Source organism: Haplochromis burtoni, unplaced genomic scaffold, assembly GCF_018398535.1.
Source record: "Haplochromis burtoni strain Fernald_Lab_line unplaced genomic scaffold, NCSU_Asbu1 Contig_160, whole genome shotgun sequence".
Classification (NCBI taxonomy): domain Eukaryota; kingdom Metazoa; phylum Chordata; class Actinopteri; order Cichliformes; family Cichlidae; genus Haplochromis; species Haplochromis burtoni.
The window spans coordinates 974,882-996,603 of record NW_024582521.1 but is presented as its reverse complement, the minus strand read 5'-3'; the positions used below and the strand labels follow the sequence as shown (position 1 = coordinate 996,603).

At 39.9% G+C, this 21,722-nt stretch overlaps 1 protein-coding gene across 1 annotated transcript; it reads left to right on the top strand.

Annotated features, from left to right (window-relative positions):
- The first annotated feature begins 1,549 nt into the window (after window positions 1–1,549).
- Window positions 1,550–21,589, top strand: cul3b (cullin 3b). Its single transcript, XM_005933132.3, has 16 exons — window positions 1,550–1,828; window positions 8,111–8,308; window positions 11,663–11,776; window positions 11,939–12,099; window positions 12,498–12,612; window positions 12,744–12,972; window positions 13,362–13,507; window positions 14,028–14,204; window positions 14,452–14,622; window positions 16,373–16,480; window positions 17,302–17,426; window positions 17,764–17,860; window positions 18,144–18,278; window positions 18,427–18,613; window positions 19,850–19,995; window positions 20,280–21,589. Exons 1-16 carry the CDS (start codon window positions 1,766–1,768, stop codon window positions 20,409–20,411), a joined length of 2,304 nt encoding a protein of 767 aa, XP_005933194.1. The 5' UTR covers window positions 1,550–1,765; the 3' UTR covers window positions 20,412–21,589.
- Window positions 21,590–21,722: the final 133 nt, after the last annotated feature.

Here is a 21,722-nt window from a genome sequence, read left to right as displayed (position 1 = left end):
TTCTCCTTCTTAGATCGTCTCTGAAGTCCTTGGACTTTCCCATTGTTCTGACTATTGGTCAATCCAGTGACTGCTGTAAAATAAATCCTTTATATGCTGGCAAACTGAAACTACCAGTTTTAGCCAATCGTGACCCCTAATGAGAATTTAATAGGCCTCAGCACTGGCAAGTTAAAATCAATTGTAGAACTGCAGTACCAGTTATGAAAAGGTTTAAGATGGTGTATGTATATATTTAAGAAAGGATTTATTCTTTTTAAGAAAAATCCTAAATAAATCCAAACTTGTACACCCCAATTCTTGTTTTTGTTTTTGTTTTAAATTGATTAAAGGTGAATGCTGTGCAATCATTGCACCCTGGAAAAATAGCAGTTCAAATAAATCATTAAAAGCCCAAAATCACATGAAAATTATACCAATGATGAGTGTGTGTAAACTTCTGACCACAACTCTGTATGATAGTAGAAAGAAAAATTTGATTAAAGGGGACGTATTATATTTTTATTAATGGAATTGACATAAGCCGATTGCTTTAAAACAACATTTTTATGATGGGCTTTCCTTATTAAGCCAAAAAAATATTGTTTTAAAGGAACAATAGGTGTGTGGGGCTGTCTTCCTGAGAGATAAGCTGCTCTCTGAGTCATTATACAGGCCGTGCACTGAAAAAGCTGTCAGAATGGCTTGGGGCAGACTGAACCCTAAGCGTTGGGAATTATGAGAATCCCCCAATAGTGCATATATGACAGAATAAGGAAAGAACATCATAGGTCACTTTTCATGAATATGAGACAGGCGAGTCTTAGACTTAGAGGTCCAGGAAAGACCCATGCAGCAACTGTAGACTTCAGATCACAGCACAAATGCATCCGTCACATCTTACAAAGCATCACAAACCTAATAAAACGAATTTAATAAATAAATAATAACAAAATAATTTTAACAGCAAATTATTGACTTTTGGGAACAGGTAGTTAAGTAGGCCTAAAAGAGGACGTATCATGTCTATTGGGCACTTATGATAGCGCAGTGTCCGTGATATATACTTATATGTATCTTCAACAATACATACTATTTCATAAAGTGATCTATTTTATGTATACAGTCTCAAGCAAAACAATTACAGTGGCTGAAAATTATTTATTACTTTATTACTGCGCCTGCACTTCACTCTAGTATCACACTGGTAAAGTACAGTAAACAAACTACAGTAGTACTGTGTAGCAGTTAAATGCATGCTCTAAAACAGTGGTTCTTAACCTGGGTTCGATCGAACCCTAGGGGTTCGGCAGAGCCTCCACCATGACATGCACGGCTCATTTTGTGCACCAATAAAAAACATATATGTCTTGAATTTGAAAATATTTTTTTTATTTTTCACTAAAGAGGGGTTCAATGAATGCGCATATGAAACTGGTGGGGTTCGGTACCTCCAACAAGGTTAAGAACCACTGCTCTAAAATTAAAAATCAGCAATTTACGAGCTCAAAACAAAGCAAAGTTGAGAAAACGCTCGTACTAATTGAATCATCGCGTGATTTGGAGTGCGTGAGCTCTGCGCAATGAGAACTGCAGGTAGTCCGCCATTGCTGTATGAAGAACTGTCGGATTTGGTGTTTGGCAGTCAACAATAAACTTGTGGTGCCGGGACCCGGAGCTACGAGGTCGGGTGAAAGCTCGTCGGCTGCTCCATAAACCAGTAGTCGGCCCAGTCCTCCCTGGACAACACTTTCATGTGAATACGGAGCCCACAGACGAGGCAACCATGTCCAATCTCAGCAAAGGCGGCACCAAGAAGGACACCAAAATGAGGATACGGGCCTTTCCTGTAAGTGTACGCCGCAGTAGGGGCTTTGCCCGTCCGACGGTCGCGGACTCGATTACCGTGGTCTGCGCTAAGGGCTAAATGCTAATAGGCTAACCAGCTGAGGTGACTTGACTATCCGTAAACAAAGTGTAGCCGTCAGATATCCAGTCTTCCACACTCTTGGTCGGTCTGTTAGATGGAAACTCATTTATAATACCAGCTCGGTGATAAGTGTTATCACTTTTATTTTTCCTGTCGCTTAACTGTCTTACAACTTCCCAGGCATTAGCTAGCCGATATGATCAGCCAAGTAGCCGATGCTAACGTTAGCCATGGGTCTTGACACTTGTTGTTTTGACTGATTTTATTTTTGCTCATTTTCTAAAATGTGTCTGTGTGTGTGTATATATATATATATATATAATATGTGTATATATGTATATATAAACGCATAATGTCTTTATGACTGAGCACTAAATGTAACGGACGTTTGTGCAGACAGAGGTCTGTACTTTAGCCTCAGCGGCGTTACGGCCGCTTTACATGATTCTAATGAAAACCAAAATGAGCTAACCCAGTTCTTGGTTCTGAATTAATGCCTGTGTGGATTTTGTGGACCTGTGTTGGTGTTGGAATAGATTCTTCGCTCACATGGCACTCCCTTTGTCTGCGAGACACTGAATTATCTATTTTCTGAACTGACCTAAATTTTCATAAAGCATTAGGCTGTCTGTAAAGGCTTGATGAGAGCGTAGCAACAGTATCCATGTAGTTGATGGATCTTAGTGACGAAGTTTTACTTCAGTGCCACCTTCATATATGCCTATGGGCCCGCTGATTGTGGCCCAGTCTTGATAGGATAACTGTCAGAGCTGCTGTCAAACCAGCGTCGTGATGTGCATGTGTTTGGGCTTGCCTGCTGAGTAGCAGCACAGGGGTGGCATGTGTTATGTTTTCTGCTTTTGGATAACGTGTCTTTGGCAATTAGGAATCCCACAAAGAGTCTAGAGTAAGTTTAAAGATTTAAATTATAGACTGGATTACAGATTTCTTGTTATCATGATGCTTTACAGCTGGGCTAAACTAGGTCCTTACTTTACGGTTATTTATCCTATCTGTAGTGCCTTGTAACGTAAAAAAAACTTGTTATTTTAAACCCCTGGTTTAAAATAACATCTGAAACCTTAAAAATATATATATATAAGAGCTGGGGCTGGCAGCTTCAGAAGCACTGAAACCCACACCCATGCATGCGTAAATATTTAATATTAATTGCTTGGTGTATGCAATGACTAACCCTAATATTAGTGTATAGACACTGACCTGCATTCTTTCACTTTACATTTTCCTCATAGTGCTTATGCAAGTACTTAAAGCAGCCTATGAGGTTGTTTTGACAGAGCCAAATTTTCAGAGGACATGGTAGATATTATCTATCTCACCTTTACCTTTTGTGATATCTGCTTTCTCACTATACAAATCATTTTGGTGGGTTAATTTGGGTTTAAGTTGGAAAGAGAGAGAGAAAGGTTTTAACCTAATAAAATTGTTCCAAATTCCTTACCAGCATACCAGGTTAGGATTCTGAGGAAACTGAGAGGTGTTTTAACCCACAACACAGTGTTCAAAAGAATGAAAACTGCTTAGTCATTAGTGTTCATCGTTGCTACAGGAATGTGATGGTTTCTAAATTAGCTGGAATGGGAGCAGCACTTCCTCGAGCTTTTAATGTACCTCATGTTAGGGTCTTTTATTCTTTTATTCTTTTTTTTTATTGAGAGGCATCCTTTTTTACTCTTGCAGTTTTCTTACTAGTCTGAGCAGTTTGCTAGAATAAGCAGATTTATCCTATGATTGAAGATTTTTTTATAGGCAGTGTACACAGCAGGGAAGAAATGATCATCTTAATATTTGCAGATCTGAGCAAATTTATTAATGAGAAAGCGTTTTCTAGAGGAGTAATAAGCTCTGTTAGTGTCTTATACTCAATAATGAAGTAAAAAAGAAATCAAAGATTGAGGATTGACACTTTGCAAAATGTATTGTGCATCACCACTGAGCCAAAGTATTTTATTTAATGTTTTAGTTTTTTAAATCTCAGTTTCTTCTCTGTTTAATTATCTCAAATGCTGTCATTTGTAGTCACCTTATTTTCCCTCCTTTAAACACACGGAGAATAACAGAGCTGGCAGAAAAATATGTGAAAACAGCCACTTTCATGTTAGTAGTTAAAGCACAACCAAGTCACAAACAATTCAAATATAAACATAGCTTGTTGAAATAATAGGCGTGAATAGAGATTGGAAGCATGAGCCAGTTCCACGTGACTACCAGTGCCAATCATCCATCAGACCAGATCCGTATGCCACTAATACAGGTATTATATATATATATTACACATCTGTGAGTAAGAAAGGACCTACTCGTGTTCAAGTGACTTCATTTGGTCAGGATAAACACAAGGCTCCGTGCAGACATTTGCAGGTCCTCCAGTTTGCTGTGCAGGGCACCAACAATGAAGGTGGAATCCACGGAAAAGAACATTTTGGGATGGGGGTGGACATAAACACATCTGTGTGTTTCCACAATAAAGTGTCATTCCAATCTAAGCTTATGAAATCCTAATTGTTGCAGTTGAACATATCAAAACAGTGACGTGATGTCAGCCTTGTGGCAGTGACACATGAGTCACATGTCAGTCTTTTTCCTACTCTGTTTGTGCGTTGACTCAGAGATAATGAAAGCCATTTTTTTTAAATGCACAGAAAATAGATAAGGAGTTATCAAATAGTCAAAGGAGCTTGCAAAGAAAAGCGTCTGGACTTCTTTAAGTTACTTGAAGACGTTTCACCTCTCATCCGAGAAGCTTCTTCAGTTCTAAGGTCAAATGGTGGAGAGTCCCAGATATAAACCTAGTGGGAGTATCCCCCCAAAGAGGGACAAAAGGACCCCCTGATGATCCTCTAATCGCCTGAGCCAAGGTGTGAAACTGGGTGTGGGTCCCAATCAGCCAGAGTTTCGGGTGAGTTCATTGTGAAACCTGTCTTCAAGTAACTTAAAGAAGTCCAGACGCTTTTCTTTGCAAGCTCCTTTGACTACGATGACCTGGATGACTGAGAACCTTCACAGACATAGAGTTATCAAATAATTAATTTGGACATCAGTATCAACAAAATGTTCTTAATATCCATATGTGATTCGAACAGTTGATTCTCTGTTGTTCATTTTGCCATGCTACATGAGGCCTCAGTCACGCAGGCCTAGGGGAGAACACTCTCTGTCAATGGCAGATTGCCAAGGTTGCGAGCAATTTGCATGGGAGGCACCGACTTGTCTGCAAACACTTGGTAACTAAGGCTACATTCACACTGCAGGCGAAAGCGCATCAAATCCGGCTTTTTTGACCATATGCGACCCATATCCAATCATGGTATGACAGTGTGAACAGCAGAAATCCGATGTTTTCAAATCCGACCTGCGTATGTGGTACTGAATCTGATACATACCTGATGTTTTAGAAAGCGACTGCTGTTTGAATGGTCATCTCGCATTAAATCCGTCTTTTACGTCACTGACACAAGACAGATGCCAATTATCAGCGCCGAAGAAGACATCGTGAACACTTCCGGGCCATCCAGTGTAGATGTTAGTGAAACTGTTGGGAAGACAGCGTTGGAGAAACGTGAACATTTTATTTGTACTGTATAATCTGAAGATTCTTACAGAAATCTGCAACTATCCTTTGAAGCACCGCTCCTCTCTAAAACAGCAATAAGGATCATTATTAGGCCATATGTAAATAACAAAATAACTTTATAACTTAAAGCAAAATTGGGAAACGTAAAGTCCGAAACAAGTCTTTATATTAAGGCCATCAGTCAAACAATATTGTTTGGTCTGGGTCTAAACAGAGCGCGTTGTGTGTGACGTCTTCTTTTGCGCATGCGGGCCGCTTTGAGCGTTCACACTAGAGCGTGTTTGCTGTCGCATTTTATTTGTAGTGTGAACAAGCAGACAAAAAAATATGATTTGATCAAAAAATGGGAATTGAGCATTAAGACCTGCAGCGTGAACGTAGCCTCTCTAACCAGCTAGTGGGAGTGAAACTTGGAAAAACTGTGATGCAAATCAGAAATGGAGGACGTCCACTTTAACTAATAGTTACGCCTTTTAAAACAGCATAAGGCACATTATTTACTTTGAGGATAAGCATCTTCTCTTTCTGGATTGAATTGTACTTTTTCAACTTCAGCCACTGCTTAGCAAGTAGTTGGGACCACTGCTTATTAGCCAACAGGCCTACAGTACATCTCAAGATGGTTAAAACATACCCTCTTAGATAAGCTGTGGCTAGACGTAGAACAGGCACTATGCAGTAATATAGAGATTTCGGACCTACAGTTTATTAGCTCAAGCATCAATATCAGCTCCTCTCTGACAGCATGGTGGGAATTTCTAAAAATGACTGAGTCTTCACTAATTCCATGTAAACATAAACCCATCTGGAACAACCCTGACATACTAGAAAACAATAATATGATACTTCCAAGGGGTGGCACATTGGTCAGCACTGTTGCCACAGCAAGAAGGTCCTGACTTCAATTCCACCATTAGGCCAGGGTCTTTCTGTTTGGAGTTTCCATGTTCTCCCCATGTTTGTGTGGGTTCTCTCTGGGTACTCCAGCTTCCTCCCACAGTACAAAGACATGCAGTTAGTGGGTTTAGGTTGGTAATTAAATTAGGTGTGAATGTGAGTGCGGATGGCTCTATTTGTGACAGACTGACTGTACCCTGCCTCTCACCCTAAGGGATCGGATAGGCTCCAGACCCCCCCGCGACCCTGACAAGGATAAGCGGAAGAGAATGGATGGATAATACTTCCTAGATTGAGTTGTATGAAATACTTGGAACATATATTCAAAGGAAACTTTATTTCATTTGACAGATTAGTTTTACAGTATTTAACAAGAATACATTTTTAGAATACAAATTAAATCTATAGATTTCATAAGCAGCAAATTAAATCCAAAGTAAAAAAGAATTTTAAGCCTAATCAAGTCGAATTACAAACAATTGCAATTCCTTAATTTCAAAACCTCCAAATATACAGTACGCTCTCCAAGTAGATATCCCTTTCTATTGTTAAATGGGAGGTCGATCTATCAGTCAGCTTTGATCACAGCGTTTGGTCTCGGATATGTCTAAAATGACTAGAAACCCCAATCTACAATTAATACAATTGAAAATCCTTCATAAAGTGCACTATACAGATCAACAGATGTTCAGGATCAGTTTGCATCATCTAACACCTGTTCGCACTGTCAAGGCAATACACCTGACAATTACATCCATGCTTGCTGGTTCTGTCCACCTGTTCAGAGGTTTTGGTTCCAGATATGTGAAGCCTTATCAAAGGTTCTGAAGTGTAACATTCCAGCCTCCCCTTCAGTTTGCTTGTTGGGCGACCTAGATGATAACACTGTCTTCCCTCTCTCCTCTCTCTTAGAGCATCTAGGTGTGCCGTCATTGTTATTTATGTATATGTTGGTTGTTGCTGTGGTTTCTCTGCTGTTTTTTTCCCCCCCCTCAACAGGTGTTGATTTAGCTCTCTCCCTTTCTCTCTCTGTCCCTCTTCTTCTCTCCCTCTCTTTCTGTCAACTTTCTCCCCAACTTCACTTTTTCCTTTTTCTTTTCCGTCACCCGGTCTTGTCCATTATTGTTGTGATAATCCAAAATCAAAAAACCCTAATAAAGGTCTAATAAAATATGAGTATCAAGTGGACAATTGCAACAAATGCTGCAATGCTTCACTTGTGAAATTAAATCTGTTTGTCATTTTTTGGCCTTCAGACAACAATTCTGATTGCTACACTGCCAAACAGGACGGGGGGGGAAAAAGAAAAAAGTTGGCCAGTGTTTGCACACAAGTTGCCATATTCCATGCAAACCATGAGCAAAGTGGCAACCTGCTGGGAAGCAAAGCATTCACAAGGGTTTTTTGGGTAAAGACGCTATACCTCTGTGCAGTCAGTTTCTCCTAGCGACAGCTGGCAACCTCCAACAACCATTCACAGCCAATTGGGTAATATTCATTTTTCTCTGGCAACCAGTGGTTACCAGACAGTCACCAACCACTTTCTAGGCCTGTGTGAATGGAGTCTTAGCTCCCTTACTAGCAAAATGTACTGATCTTCTAGAACATGATGTGGTATGCACATGTTCTCATGCACAGATTCTTCATGTTGACACAACTAATCACTGGTTATAGTCCTGTTGAAACCCATTACTTGTTACTTCTTGCAGATGACGATGGACGAGAAGTACGTCAACAACATATGGGACCTTCTGAAGAATGCCATCCAGGAAATTCAGAGGAAGAACAACAGCGGCCTGAGTTTTGAGGAACTTTATAGGAATGCCTACACAATGGTGCTTCATAAACATGGAGAGAAGCTGTACACCGGCCTGCGTGAAGTTGTTACCGAACACCTCATCAACAAAGTAAGGCCATCACAGATCGCAGCCTAAAACAGTTGCTGAAAGTTAAGTGATGACAGATTGACTAAAATATTTAGAGTTCATTTGAGCTGTCTGTCATTCCTGTGTGTAATACATGCAGCACATGGTGGGCTAGTATGTATTACACAATACTGTGCTGGTATTTAAAGTAGACTGGATTTGATCTACATAAAGAAAGATTGAAGCTGCGGTTGCTCTTTGGAGACGGTTAGGTTATTCTTTGGTGGAACAAACCTGGCCTGTGAATAGTTTCCTCCAGTTAACACAATGATATTAAAATCTGATTTTAATGAGGCCTGTTGTTCGAATGTCAGGGCTGAATTTCACTCAAATGCTTGAAAGTCTGTTTGGTGCTAAACAGAAACTGTCATAGGATTCATATTATGATTTCTTTTTTCTTTTTTCCCCTGCTTGGCTTGCATGCCATACTGAACAACAAAGGCAAAACCAGAAAATATGAGCCGGTTGCATTCATGAGCAGCCTTGTAAAGGCACATAAGCAGAAAGATGGAGAATATAAATCCACAGGCTGTTACTTAAGTCTTGTGATAGATTTGTAAAACCCTTTACTCATGCCCCCCTTTTTTTTTTTTTTTAGCAGATGCCTCATTCCTGTGGCTGGAAGGCAAGGAAGAGCCCAGGTTTGAGGATGGGGGGCTGCAGTGGTTTTTTATTCTGGGGTTTCAGCTGTGAGAGAAGGCACATCTGTCTGAAAGCCCTTCATAAAACAGGCGTTGTCCTGTGCCTTATAGAAGAGCTTTAGGATGCTTTTGATGATGGAGTCATTTTCTCAAATCGGACATGTAATTGGTTTGTTTTACCACTGAAAATAAAATGTTAGTGAAGTAGATTATCCTAAGCAGCTTGTTTTTAAAAACAAAAGTGGCAGAAAGGAGGGCTATCTGAGATTTATTCCTTCTTAAAACTCCTAATAAGTTAGAGAAAGCATAATTGTTCCTAAGCTGTTGCTTGTATTTTTGTAGCATGTATAATTAGTGGCAAATTATGCCTGTCCATGAGATCTGTCGCAAAGGCTTCTTTGCAGCTTACAGTGAGCAGACACACGATGAGCAATATTTCAGCACGATGTTATTGAATAACAGCCAGATGGTTTTACAGCTTAATTAAATGCACATTCTCAGCTTGGCAGGCTTAGTAAATGAGCAGTCAGGAAATGTCAACAAGTAATGGATCAAAGACGAGTTCTCTGACAGCTGAGTGTGTTTTTATTGTCTTATAATGGTAAAGGCATCGCTTTGAAAGAAACAGTTGTAATGGTACGAACGCAGCATCGTCTCAACCCAGCTTAAGTTTGGAAGACAGTCGAGAGGTTCAGTCAGAAGTGCATTTGTTTTGATTTTTATGCAGGGAGGTTGGGGGGGGTTATATATTGTTTTGGGCCTAATAGTTAATGTTATTATGAATTATTGAGAGAAGGATTTGTAGATGTGTATTTTTTCAGCAGTGATTCATCGTTGTCTAGACAAGGGATGAAAATAAGCTTTAAGTCCAATCGAGCATGTCTATTCGGTCTCAGATGTTTATTTTCTACAATCACTTCTGGCTTTTAAGGTCATTTTTGTGATTTATCTATTTATTTATTTCAAATGTTAACCTGTTAAGACCTGAAGTTTAGATGAGACCATATGCAGTCTTCTGGCTCTTTAATGTAGGCCAGAAATTGATAACTTAAGGCATACTTTAATTACAGCTGGTGTTTAAGAAAGTTAAAGTTAAATAAAGCATTTATAAACACACACACACACTTTGATTTGTAATATATGTAATATTTGATATGATGGAAAAGCAGCATTACAAAGTGGCAAAACAGGTGAATATAATATGGGGTACATTTTTTTTTATTTTTTTTTATTTATTTTTTTTTTAAGCAAGCCATGACTTTGCATAGTGCACGTTTAGAATCATGGTTTTGCTTCTGACTTTTGATCTGGATGTGCAAAAGAAGAAGTCGGTGCATTCATAAAGCTTGGTCGCCTGTAACATTAAGAGCAGAGGCCGTAATATATTACCTCTGCCCCGAAGGAGAAGGAAGGAGAGGTCAGTGTGCCCTTAAGAATCTTACTCCACTGAGACATTTAGTTTACTTTGCTGAGTCACACTGCAGTGTGACTGTTATCAAGCTGTTGTGTGCCTGACTAGTAAAGAAGGCCCGCATTAAAATGCTGCACGAGCAACAAAATAAAAATACAGGTAGAGCTGGGCGATATATATCGAGTTTTTAAAAAATATCGATATGTTTTTATACGAGATATAAGATGTGACAATATCCTTTATATCGATATAGTCTATGTTACGTTATAATTATAGTTGTGGAGCCGCAAGTTTGCCTCTCTTTCGTCCACTTTCATCTTTACGCAACGATACTCGGCCTCGCCTCTCCTTCACTGAACACAACTCCCCCTCCTCCCCCATCGCTTCACCTGTAGGAAGCAACAAGATGGACACGGCAAATCTCCGTTAACGAGTTACTGCGCATCGCCCCGTGTGTGGGGCTGGACGACGTCAACGTGTTAGCTAGCTAACCACGCTAACGAGCTAACCACGCTAACACCATGCAGCCCAGAGGTGCTGCACGGACTAAAATCCTTTCATTTTCTCAAAAGTTGACAGCGCGCCTTATGTATGAATTCTGGTTGCGCTTGATGGCCGCGAACCGATTTTATGTGGAACACAGCGCTCAGCAATCTGTCAAAAAATGTTTTAGTACGACTTTGATAAGCTACGGAGCTGCACCGCTTGATGGATTGTCGGAGGATTACGGCTGAGCCTCGCGGAGTGATACGTACTGTGCTTCAACGTAATATTACCCTACTGTGTATAAGGACCATAAATGGCACCTGTTAAGAGACGTGGTTGCGAAGCGGATTTCAAACTCCAGGCTGTCAGTCACGCAGTACAAGTTGGGAACAGAGCAGCTGTGAAATCTGTCTTTGTTATTGTGCTCAGCGTCTGTTAGTTTACATTTTGACTGCACAATTGTGAGCTTTTTGTTATGCACAAAAACAACATTGTTTTCTTTTATTTATGGAGCATTATTATGCTCATAATTAAATGCTCATAATTTATTTTTGAGTAAATCTTATGTACATCTGCTCTATGTTAATAAAAGTGCCTGTGTGACATCTGGGACACAGCTTTGACTAAGAACTCTCTTTTTGTTCTTACTTTATGACTTTAAAAAAATATATCGAGATATATATCTTATATCGCCATCCAGCTAAAAAATATCGAGATATGAATTTTGGGTCATATCGCCCAGCCCTAAATACAGGTGTCTGCTTGAGTTCTAAGGCTGTGTTTCTGTCTCGTCCAAAGGTACGGGAAGATGTTCTCAATTCATTAAACAATAACTTCCTCCAGACCCTAAATCAGGCCTGGAATGACCACCAGACAGCTATGGTGATGATTAGAGACATCCTGATGTATATGGTGAGTATACAGTCATGCAGTAAGACATATGAGCGTTAGATATAAATATTTTACACATAACAGCTGTATTTTATATGCTTAAATATACATTTAAGCTCAGCTGCTGTTAATTCCAGTTCATTCTAATGTTGTTTGGGACATTTTTGTGTGTCTGTGTCACAGGATCGGGTGTACGTACAGCAGAATAGCGTGGAGAACGTCTACAACCTGGGCCTTATCATATTTAGGGATCAAGTGGTTCGCTATGGTTGCATCAGAGACCACCTCCGACAAACTCTGCTAGACATGATTGCCCGGGAGAGGAAGGGAGAGGTGGTGGACAGGTAGCCAAAAGTCACAAATAGCATTATCTAATAAATTATCTTTAGTTTTCAAATAAAATGAAGTTTGCGTTCTTGATCTTTAAATGGAAAAGTCGTCATTTCTCACCAGGGGTGGACATGGCAGATGCCTTTGGTATTAGAAATATAAGATCTATCAAATACATCTGCTGCATTTGCACCCAGTGGGCAAAAGCCTCAGAGCCTCTGGCATTTTAAAAACACTGACTATTCTGAATTTCATGCACTGTGGACTGTAACTGTTTTTCAATGGATGAATAGTAAAAAGTTAGTTGGCAGTTATACTGAGTGTGAAATGAGCTTCCACAAAAGTTTTTTTTTTTCTTATGTTTTGTTTTGTTTTGCATTACTTACCATTTGGTTTGCTTCTCCTTCTCTAGGGGAGCCATTAGAAATGCCTGCCAAATGTTAATGATTCTCGGCCTTGAAGGGAGATCTGTGTATGAAGAAGACTTTGAAGCACCGTTTTTAGAAATGTCTGCAGAATTTTTCCAGGTTTGGGAGAGAAATCCATTTTCCTTGTTTATGTGTTTATTTATTTATTTTAATTTGGGTCTATATTTCTTTGTGGCTTCCCTTAAAGGAACTAAAACCTCTTGTATAAACTGTTTCTTGTTTTCACTCAGATGGAAAGCCAAAAGTTCCTTGCAGAAAATAGTGCCAGTGTGTACATAAAGAAAGTTGAAGCCAGGATTAATGAGGAGATCGAGCGGGTAATGCACTGCCTGGATAAATCCACAGAGGAGCCCATCGTCAAGGTGGTGGAACGTGAGCTCATCTCCAAACACATGAAAACCATCGTAGAAATGGAAAACTCAGGCCTGGTCCACATGCTTAAGAACGGCAAAACAGATGGTAAGCCCTCGGTCACAGCCTGCTGCTCCACTTCACCTCTTTAGCGTTTATATTTTTAGTGATTTATTGTTTAAATTGACATCCACGCGAGTTACAGTGAAATAGAAAATCCCCAACACTCTTTAATAAACCGTGAAGCTGTCACTTCCAGGAAATACTTTACTGGCTCAGTAATACAGTCATATCATGTTCCCATTGGTTCATGCCACAAATAGTAATATGTGAGGAATTCAATGATGATTTGATTTCAGTGAAACTGGAACTGTAGTGCCTGGAGAGTATATTTCTCCTCCTTTTCTGCAGATCTCAGATGCTCAGTCCCTTTTCAGTTGGCAGAAGTGTATTTTTGATGTGTGCTCATGTGTGTATTCATGCTTACCTCTCTACAGATTTGGCATGCATGTACAAGCTGTTCAGCAGGGTTCCCAATGGGCTGAAGACCATGTGTGAGTGTATGAGCTCATACCTGCGGGAGCAGGGCAAGGCCCTGGTGTCAGAGGAAGGAGAAGGGAAAAACCCTGTGGACTATATTCAGGTACGGCACTGGGTTATCAGTTGACATAATGTTGCTGAAGATGGACTGTTCTGATGATACTGAGAATGTGCTACCTCGTAAGAGATCACAGATGGATTTCCTCTGGCTCAGTACACTTCAGCATGTCATTGCGTGATGAGCCTTGACCATAATGCACTTTAATTACTTCCCAGCAGAGAATATCTGCTCTCGGTCCCATGTTTGTTACCACAAACCATGATGGTCTTTACCCTCATCCACACTGAGTCTTTGCACTGTACTTAGCATGTGAGGTCCTTCTGGCAACTAGAAAGACATCAGTGCTTTTGAAAATCTTATGGCCTTTAAATCCCTTTGAAGTTCTTGGTTAAAATAATGACTCACTTCTTACTCTCTGGTAGAAAACAGCAGCCTCTTCTTTTACCACATCAGCTCTTGCAGATTCACCTTTTCTGATGAGACCACCTTTCCTTTGCTGTAGCTACTGTTTGTTAAGCTCCTTCTAATGCACGCCGCTGTTGCATTTCCTGTCTTCCTGCAGGGTTTGCTGGACCTGAAGTCCCGTTTTGACCGCTTCCTCCAGGAGTCTTTCAACAATGACCGCCTCTTTAAACAAACTATTGCTGGTGATTTTGAGTACTTCCTTAACCTGAACTCCCGCTCGCCTGAATACCTCTCACTCTTCATCGATGACAAACTGAAGAAGGGTGTTAAAGGGGTGAGCCCACTAATCATGCATTCATGCTCTTATTTTTAGAACGTATGACAAATGTTACTGACCTGCTTCTTTCAAATTTATAACCTCACTTCAAAAAATGCCAAAAAGAAAAAAAACCCACACAATGTTTTCATGTAAAAAGTTGTGCTTCTGCTTTCTTTTGTGTTTTCAAAAGTGCTGGCGAAAATAAATCATAAAGTCTGTTTTTGATTAATGGGTATAACCTGACCCTGTTATTTTTATCCAGCTGACAGAGCAAGAAGTGGAGTCTATACTGGACAAGGCCATGGTGCTCTTCCGCTTCATGCAGGAGAAGGACGTGTTTGAGAGGTACTACAAGCAGCACCTGGCTCGCAGGCTGCTCACTAACAAGAGCGTCTCTGACGACTCGGAAAAGAACATGATCTCAAAACTTAAGGTGAGCAGGCATGTGGCATGATATAACTCTGGCTTTGGAGTAAGCTGAATATAAAATGAAAGATCCCTGGGTGCTTGGAGACTGGCCACAGTAGTGATGTACGATTCGTGAACGAATCGTTCAATACTCGAGAATCACTTTACTGACTCGTGAATCATGATTCACAAGCCCAACTGACTCACTGACTCATCCCTGTTTCTGTTAGCAAACTAATTCGCTTAGTAGAAATATATCTAGCTTATAATTCAAATTGTGGGGGGAAAAACAACAGCCAGTTTCTTAACAAAAGCATTTCTGCTCTGAACTGGAAGAAAAAACCCTGAGCAGAAGCTCACATCAAGAAAATAGCTCCTCGGTTCACAGTAGCATCGCTCTGCTAACATGCTAACAGCACATTTGAGCTACTCACCCCCTCCCTTCCTGTGTTGAATCCTAGAGCGAACGAATCACTCACTCTCTCACCAACCCCCTCCCTCCTGTGCTGAATCGTAAGCGTAAGCGAATCACTCAGGACTCGCTCACCCCCTCCCTCCTGTGCTGAATCATAGAGCGAGCGAACGAATCACTCACTCACCCCCTCCCTCCTGGCTCACAGCTTTTTCTTCTTCTTGGTTGTCAACCAATGTTAAGGTGCATTTCAGCCCCCTGGCTCACAGCTCAGTGGACATTTAGATGAGAAAATATATATTTAACACATTTAAGGAAAATACTAATAAAATAAAAATAAACAAATGTTTATTAAGCAATTTTGATAGGGAATTGCTTAATTTTAGAAATATTTTTGCTGTTTTTTGCTCTATAAAATAGTTGTTTTCTTTTAGAATCATTCATCTTAGCAGTAGGATTTACATGAAAAGAGAAACAAATTAAGTTTGAGTGAAAATGTACACTTTTTGCACTCTCTGGTCAACTGACTCAGTGAATCAAATGACTCAAAAAATCCGATTCACTTTGGTGAGTGACTCATTAAAACTCGATTCAGCAAAAAGAATCAAATTTACCATCATTAGGCCACAGTGCTCAGATGTGTTATGGACACTTCTTTACATTATTTTTTTCTCCGTGTTTTTTGCATTTCAGTAGATGTTTAGGTAAAAGGAAACATACGGTTTTCAGACTGTATCCACTTGCCTGTGTTTGATCATTATATAAATGTTTCTTTACTTTAAATAGACAGTTCCCTTCAAAATCAAATATACTCACTTTTTTTGTGCTCTGTAGTGCTTTTTATCCATTTTTTTCAGTAAGACTTGTTTGATTTTGGAGATATAAGCTGTAGAAATGTCTGCTTTCTCTTGAATATAATAGAACCAGATGTCCTTCGCTTTCTTTTGCTCAAAGTGGCCATAAAAAAAAAAAAAAAATTGGAAAAACTCAGCAGAAATGACTCTTTGCAGAAATCATGACCCAGTTACTCAAATATATCCACAAACCTTGATGTGAGCAGTTTTATGTTGGAATTGTATTTTTATTTTTTCTACCAAACTGCACCCGACGCTTTATCCCTGCAGATGGAAGCATCTCCAATTATGACAACACTTATGACAAATACATGCTTTGGTTTTTGGGGGGTTCACTGAGCATGACGAGGCTAGGAGGAAGCAGATATCTCTATAGCTGATATCTCTAAATCTGGTTCTGCAGCCCAGAATTATGTTCTTACACTTGATTTCAGCTTGAGCTGTCCCCTTTTCTTTTGAATAGCTTACCAATTATAAATCTAATCCTTCTTCATGTCTTTATTGCACAGACCGAGTGCGGCTGTCAGTTCACCTCTAAACTGGAGGGCATGTTCCGAGATATGAGCATCTCCAACACCACCATGGATGAGTTTAGACAACATTTACAGACGACTGGGGTGAGGAAAATCTACTTTTTGTCACAATAAAGAGCCTAATTAGTAAATGTAATCAGGACATTGTTGCTTGATTGACTGAGCTTTGTTGCACTGCTCAGTTACATATTAACAATTAGGCACCTAATTATCCATATCCTGGAAAGTCATAGTGCATAAGCTTCTGGCTTGTGCTGTGCTTTCAGATTGCTGGGGTGACTTTAGCTCCATTTGGTGAACAGTGTAACCAATCAGAGTTCATATTTGTGCACATTGCTTTTAAATTCATGGTCCAAGTAGTGTTGTCTGATATTTGTCATGTCTGCATCTTGTGTGCGCACAGTAACTGTAACAGTCACCTCAAGGTGCTTCATATTGTAAGGTAAAGACCCTACAATAATTTTTCACCCCATGAGCAAGCAATGGCAACATCTGTTAAAACTTCCTTTTAACAGATAGAAATCTCCAGGAGAGCCAGGAAAGTCCTGTGACCAGTTGGCGTTGATGGGTGGGAGACAGGGCAAAAGACACACTGTGGAATAGAGCCAGAGATGAATAATAATTAATGATTAAATGCAGAGTGGTGTATAAACACAGAGAGAGTGATGAAGAAACACTGACACAACCCCCGGCAGCTTAGGCCTATTACAATTTAACTAAGGGAGGATTCAGTGTCACCTGATCCACTATAAGCTTTATCAAAAACAAAAGCTTTAAGTCAGGTCTTAAAAGTAGCGAGGATGTCTTTCTTCCAAATCTAAATGCTACCAATATTACCACATAGTATCACTATGGCATCACTGTACGTGATCGTACGTGTTGTTTTTTGTTTTTCCTAACTCAAGGTGTCACTCGGAGGGGTCGATCTCACTGTTAGAGTCCTGACCACGGGATACTGGCCAACGCAATCAGCAACACCCAAGTGCAATATTCCACCTTCACCTCGACATGCATTTGAAGTCTTCAGAAGGTTTGTTAGTTGTTTACTTCACTCACAGATTTGGTAGTTTATTGATTACATGTGTGTGCTTTCATAACAGCACTTAGCTTTTCAGTCTGGTGATTTTCTAAAAGGTTTCTCCGTGTGATCCACAAGGAACAATAAATCCATTATATGTGTTGTTACCAGTAGAAGTAGAACATGGAGATTACTTTTTTCTTTTAGTCCCTTTCATGAAAATATTACTGTGTATGTTTGCTAGACACAGCATTTCAAACGAAATATCTACTGTGTCCTGCTGCAGAAAGCAAAGTTGCATTGATCATTTATTGTAGGTTAATCTAGTATGACTCTCCTCTGCATGCAGGTTTTACCTTGGGAAGCACAGTGGGAGACAGCTCACCCTGCAGCACCATATGGGCTCTGCAGATCTAAATGCCACCTTCTACGGGCCAATTAAAAAGGTACGCTCCACTTGGAAAGGGGAATCTCAGTACATTTCAGCAACCTTTATTTCATTTTAGAATAACAAGTGGACCTGGCTTTACGTTCATTACTTATTGTGAATTTTCTGTTTTTTAAATTAGCTTAGTGTTTTAAATATAAGCAAATGACAGACTAACAAATGCGAATAAATGTAACAGTTTTAAGTAATGGAAAGTAAAAATGAAATCTGCTGTTTTGACATCTTGTCAAAATGGATTCTGACTAATGTTTTTATGTTGCCTTATCCCAAAATTTGAACAGGAGGATGGGTCAGAGGTCGGAGTAGGTGGTGCCCAGGTGACAGGCTCCAATACTAGAAAGCACATACTCCAAGTGTCCACCTTCCAGATGACCATTCTCATGCTTTTCAACAACAGAGAGAAGTCCACCTTTGAGGTGCACAACTTAATTCCTTAGTACCCGACATAGTAGGATATTTTGGTCCCCATATGTCTTCATGTGTAGTGGACAAGCAGGAAAAGGTCATTTTAGTCTGTGGCCTCTGTACTGTGTTGACACCAAGCCTGCCCTCTTCACTATGTAGGAAATCCAGCAGGAGACGGACATCCCAGAGAGGGAGCTGGTGCGAGCACTGCAGTCTCTGGCCTGTGGGAAGCCAACACAGAGAGTTCTCACCAAGGAGCCAAAGTCCAAGGAGATCGAAAATGGCCATGTGTTTACAGTTAACGACCAGTTTACCTCCAAACTGCACCGTGTCAAAATCCAGACAGGTATGAAAAACAAAATCATGAAGTTAAGCACTTTTCTTGAGGCTCACAGCTTTAGTTTGATTTTTCCTAGGTGTTCTTCTGTGAATGTAAACTGTGTGAGTATAGATTTTTACTGTGTCAGGCTTAAAAAATGAACTTTTATTTTCTTAAAGCTTAGTAATAGGCAGTAAATTTGTTACAGATACAGCTTGTCTTGCTTTTTCAAGACTTTTCCTCCTTAATCTTGTATCTTCATATCACTAGAATAAAACTTAGTTAATTAATAAATATTTAGTCAGATAAAGAAGTTCAAAGTCTAGTAGCACGTAAAGAGCAGGAAACATGCGTGGATTACAGTATTTTAATGGCATCTTTTAGGTGATTTTGTGAACAGGTAAATATAAACTTAATGGCACCTTCATTAGATACACCTGTTCGACTGTGCATCAAAGCAATTGTATAATGAGCCAATCACATGGCAGTAACTCAATACCATTTAGGCATGCAGACATGCCTAAACTCTGAATATTTTCTGAAAATCACTTATTGATGTCAGAGGGGAATGTGCAGACTGCTTCAAGCTGATAGGAAGGCAGCAGTAACTCAAATAGCCTCTCACTACATGTATGCTGAAAAGCATCCGTGAACGCGCGCACGTCAACCTTAAAGCAGATGTGCTGCAGCAGCAGAAGACCAAACCACGTTCATTCCCGTCAACTAAGAGCAGGAAACTGACGCTACAGTTCAAAAGACTGAAAGACAAAAACACCACATGTCTAACACCACAGTCTGTCTCAGTACTGTTGATGATTTTGTCTATTACCTCTTTACGCTTTGAAAGCCTGCTAGAAGTAATCCCTGAAGCTCTCTTCTGAACTGAGCGATGTCTGTCATATTTCAGGCCTGTTTCCTGAGCAAAATGGGTGTGCAGCAGAGGGTAGTGTGGGTGGTTTCTGTCTATGCAGCTACCCTTGGGAAAACCCAGAAACTGTTCTGATGGTCACCAAACCACATCTTTATTGATTATATACTAAGGTGTCAGAACTCCTCATTAAGGGTAGAGTAGGGTGGTCACATGTCGCCTTTTATGAGGGAAAGAGTTACAGGTGCTCACAAGGCAAAGGGGGGTTCCAACTGAGTACTAGCAAGGCATACCTAATAAAGTGACTATTGAATGTACATAAGGAAATGACACGTTTCATCATGATCTCTTGCATTTATTGTCCGTCTGCCGTGTGTTTTTTGTGCACTACCCAGTGGCTGCTAAACAAGGGGAGTCGGATCCAGAGAGGAAGGAGACGCGGCAGAAAGTGGACGATGACAGGAAGCATGAGATCGAAGCTGCCATCGTTCGCATCATGAAGTCTAGAAAGAAGATGCAGCACAATGTCCTGGTAGCAGAGGTCAGTCAGCAGAAGCTTTAGCTAAAGCCCACTTGTAAAGAGCACAAAAATAAAACTCTAATGTTCTGTGGTTTACAGCACCAGTCAGTGAGTCCCCTAGTGGCACATTATATGATGTACAAGAGGTTAGAGCCTCTAGTGCGCTCTAGTGGTTTACTTCTTTCACATAAAAAGCTGATATAAAAGAGTCTTGCATAGCAAAGTTAATAATAAATTGGTAAATAAAAAGGCCACGAAAGATGTAGCCGTGAATTAAACAGTCGTGTTTTCATGTGTCTCCACAGGTCACACAGCAGTTGCGGGCACGATTCCTTCCTAGTCCTGTAGTCATCAAGAAACGCATTGAAGGACTCATTGAGAGGGAATATTTGGCAAGAACACCGGAGGACCGCAAAGTGTACACTTATGTAGCATAAAACAAATTAATTCAATGAAAGCTAGCATCGAGTTGAAAGAAGCTGAGGGCCTTTTTTTCTTTCTTTTTTTTTTTTTTTTTTTTTTTTTTTTTTTTTTTTTTTTTTTTTTTTGGTGGACTGCTATGTGTTTGAACAAACTTGGAAATGCTTTCATTGTTGATTCTGGGAAACACTGGGAAGGTTAACATTTCTTCCATAAAAATGTGTTTAAAAAAAGAAAATGTTAAAAAAAAATCATGCAAAGGATGGTGAAGTTTTCTAGCATTATTAGAGTTCTTCAGCTGAGCGAAGTGAAATGAGGGAGTCTAGTTTTGTATAAAATCCATGTTTCTTGTGGCCTTTGGAGAGAACTTAGTGGGCCTGTTTGCGGGCTAACGACGCGCCGCCACCAAACGAGCGCATCAGAGGCCACACGGAGAACGAGAAAACATTTGAACTCACTCCCCTGTTTTAAATGTTGATGTCAATGTGTTCTGTTTGTGTTTTGTGGCACAATAATGGCTGTACAGGTTGACAGATAGGCCTTTTTCCTCTCAAGAGGATTTTTAGATTTAAAGAAGAGGACAGAGTGTTAACTGGTACAGACCTGGTTTACAACAGCAGTGAAATACATTTTGAGTACTTGAGAAAACATGAAGAGTGCTTAATTTATGTTGCAAATAGGTCTGGGGTGTTTTTTGTTTTTTTTTTGTTTTGTTTTTTTAGGGGGGGTGGGGGGTTGTTTTAATGTCTGCTATCAAACATGAACTATTTAATGCCATTCTCATTTGGCCAGGTCTGTACTAGTGGTTATAGAGATCAAGGGCTGTTGCTTCACAGCATGCTTTTATCTATTGGATCAATCAGGGGAATATAAGACACACATGAAACTCCATAAAAGGTGTTTGGACTCTCATGACACATTTTTCACGTAAGGCCGCCGTATGATAGGCCGCCCACCCCCCTAAAAAAAAAAAAAAAAAAGAATTTCTCTCTGAGTGGAAGGTTCCTTGTGGTGCAGGTGTGCAAAGAGGATATTATTTTTCGTTCTCGACTGCATTTTGATCAGCTGGAACCAGTTTAGCACCATGTTCTAATGTGTACAAATTGTAAAATAAATATTGTACTCACTGCAAAGGTGGATTGTACAGGGCCTTGTTTTCATCATATTAAATGTAGAATTTAAAAAAAAAAAAAAATGAAAGGGATGCTTTTTTTTTTTTTTTTTTTTTCTGCATCTTTGCATGACCAACCAAGGCCTTGGCAAGCCTCAGAAATGCATCTGTAACCATAATCAAGGCTTAATTTCAGTGGTAAGCCACAGTCAGATTC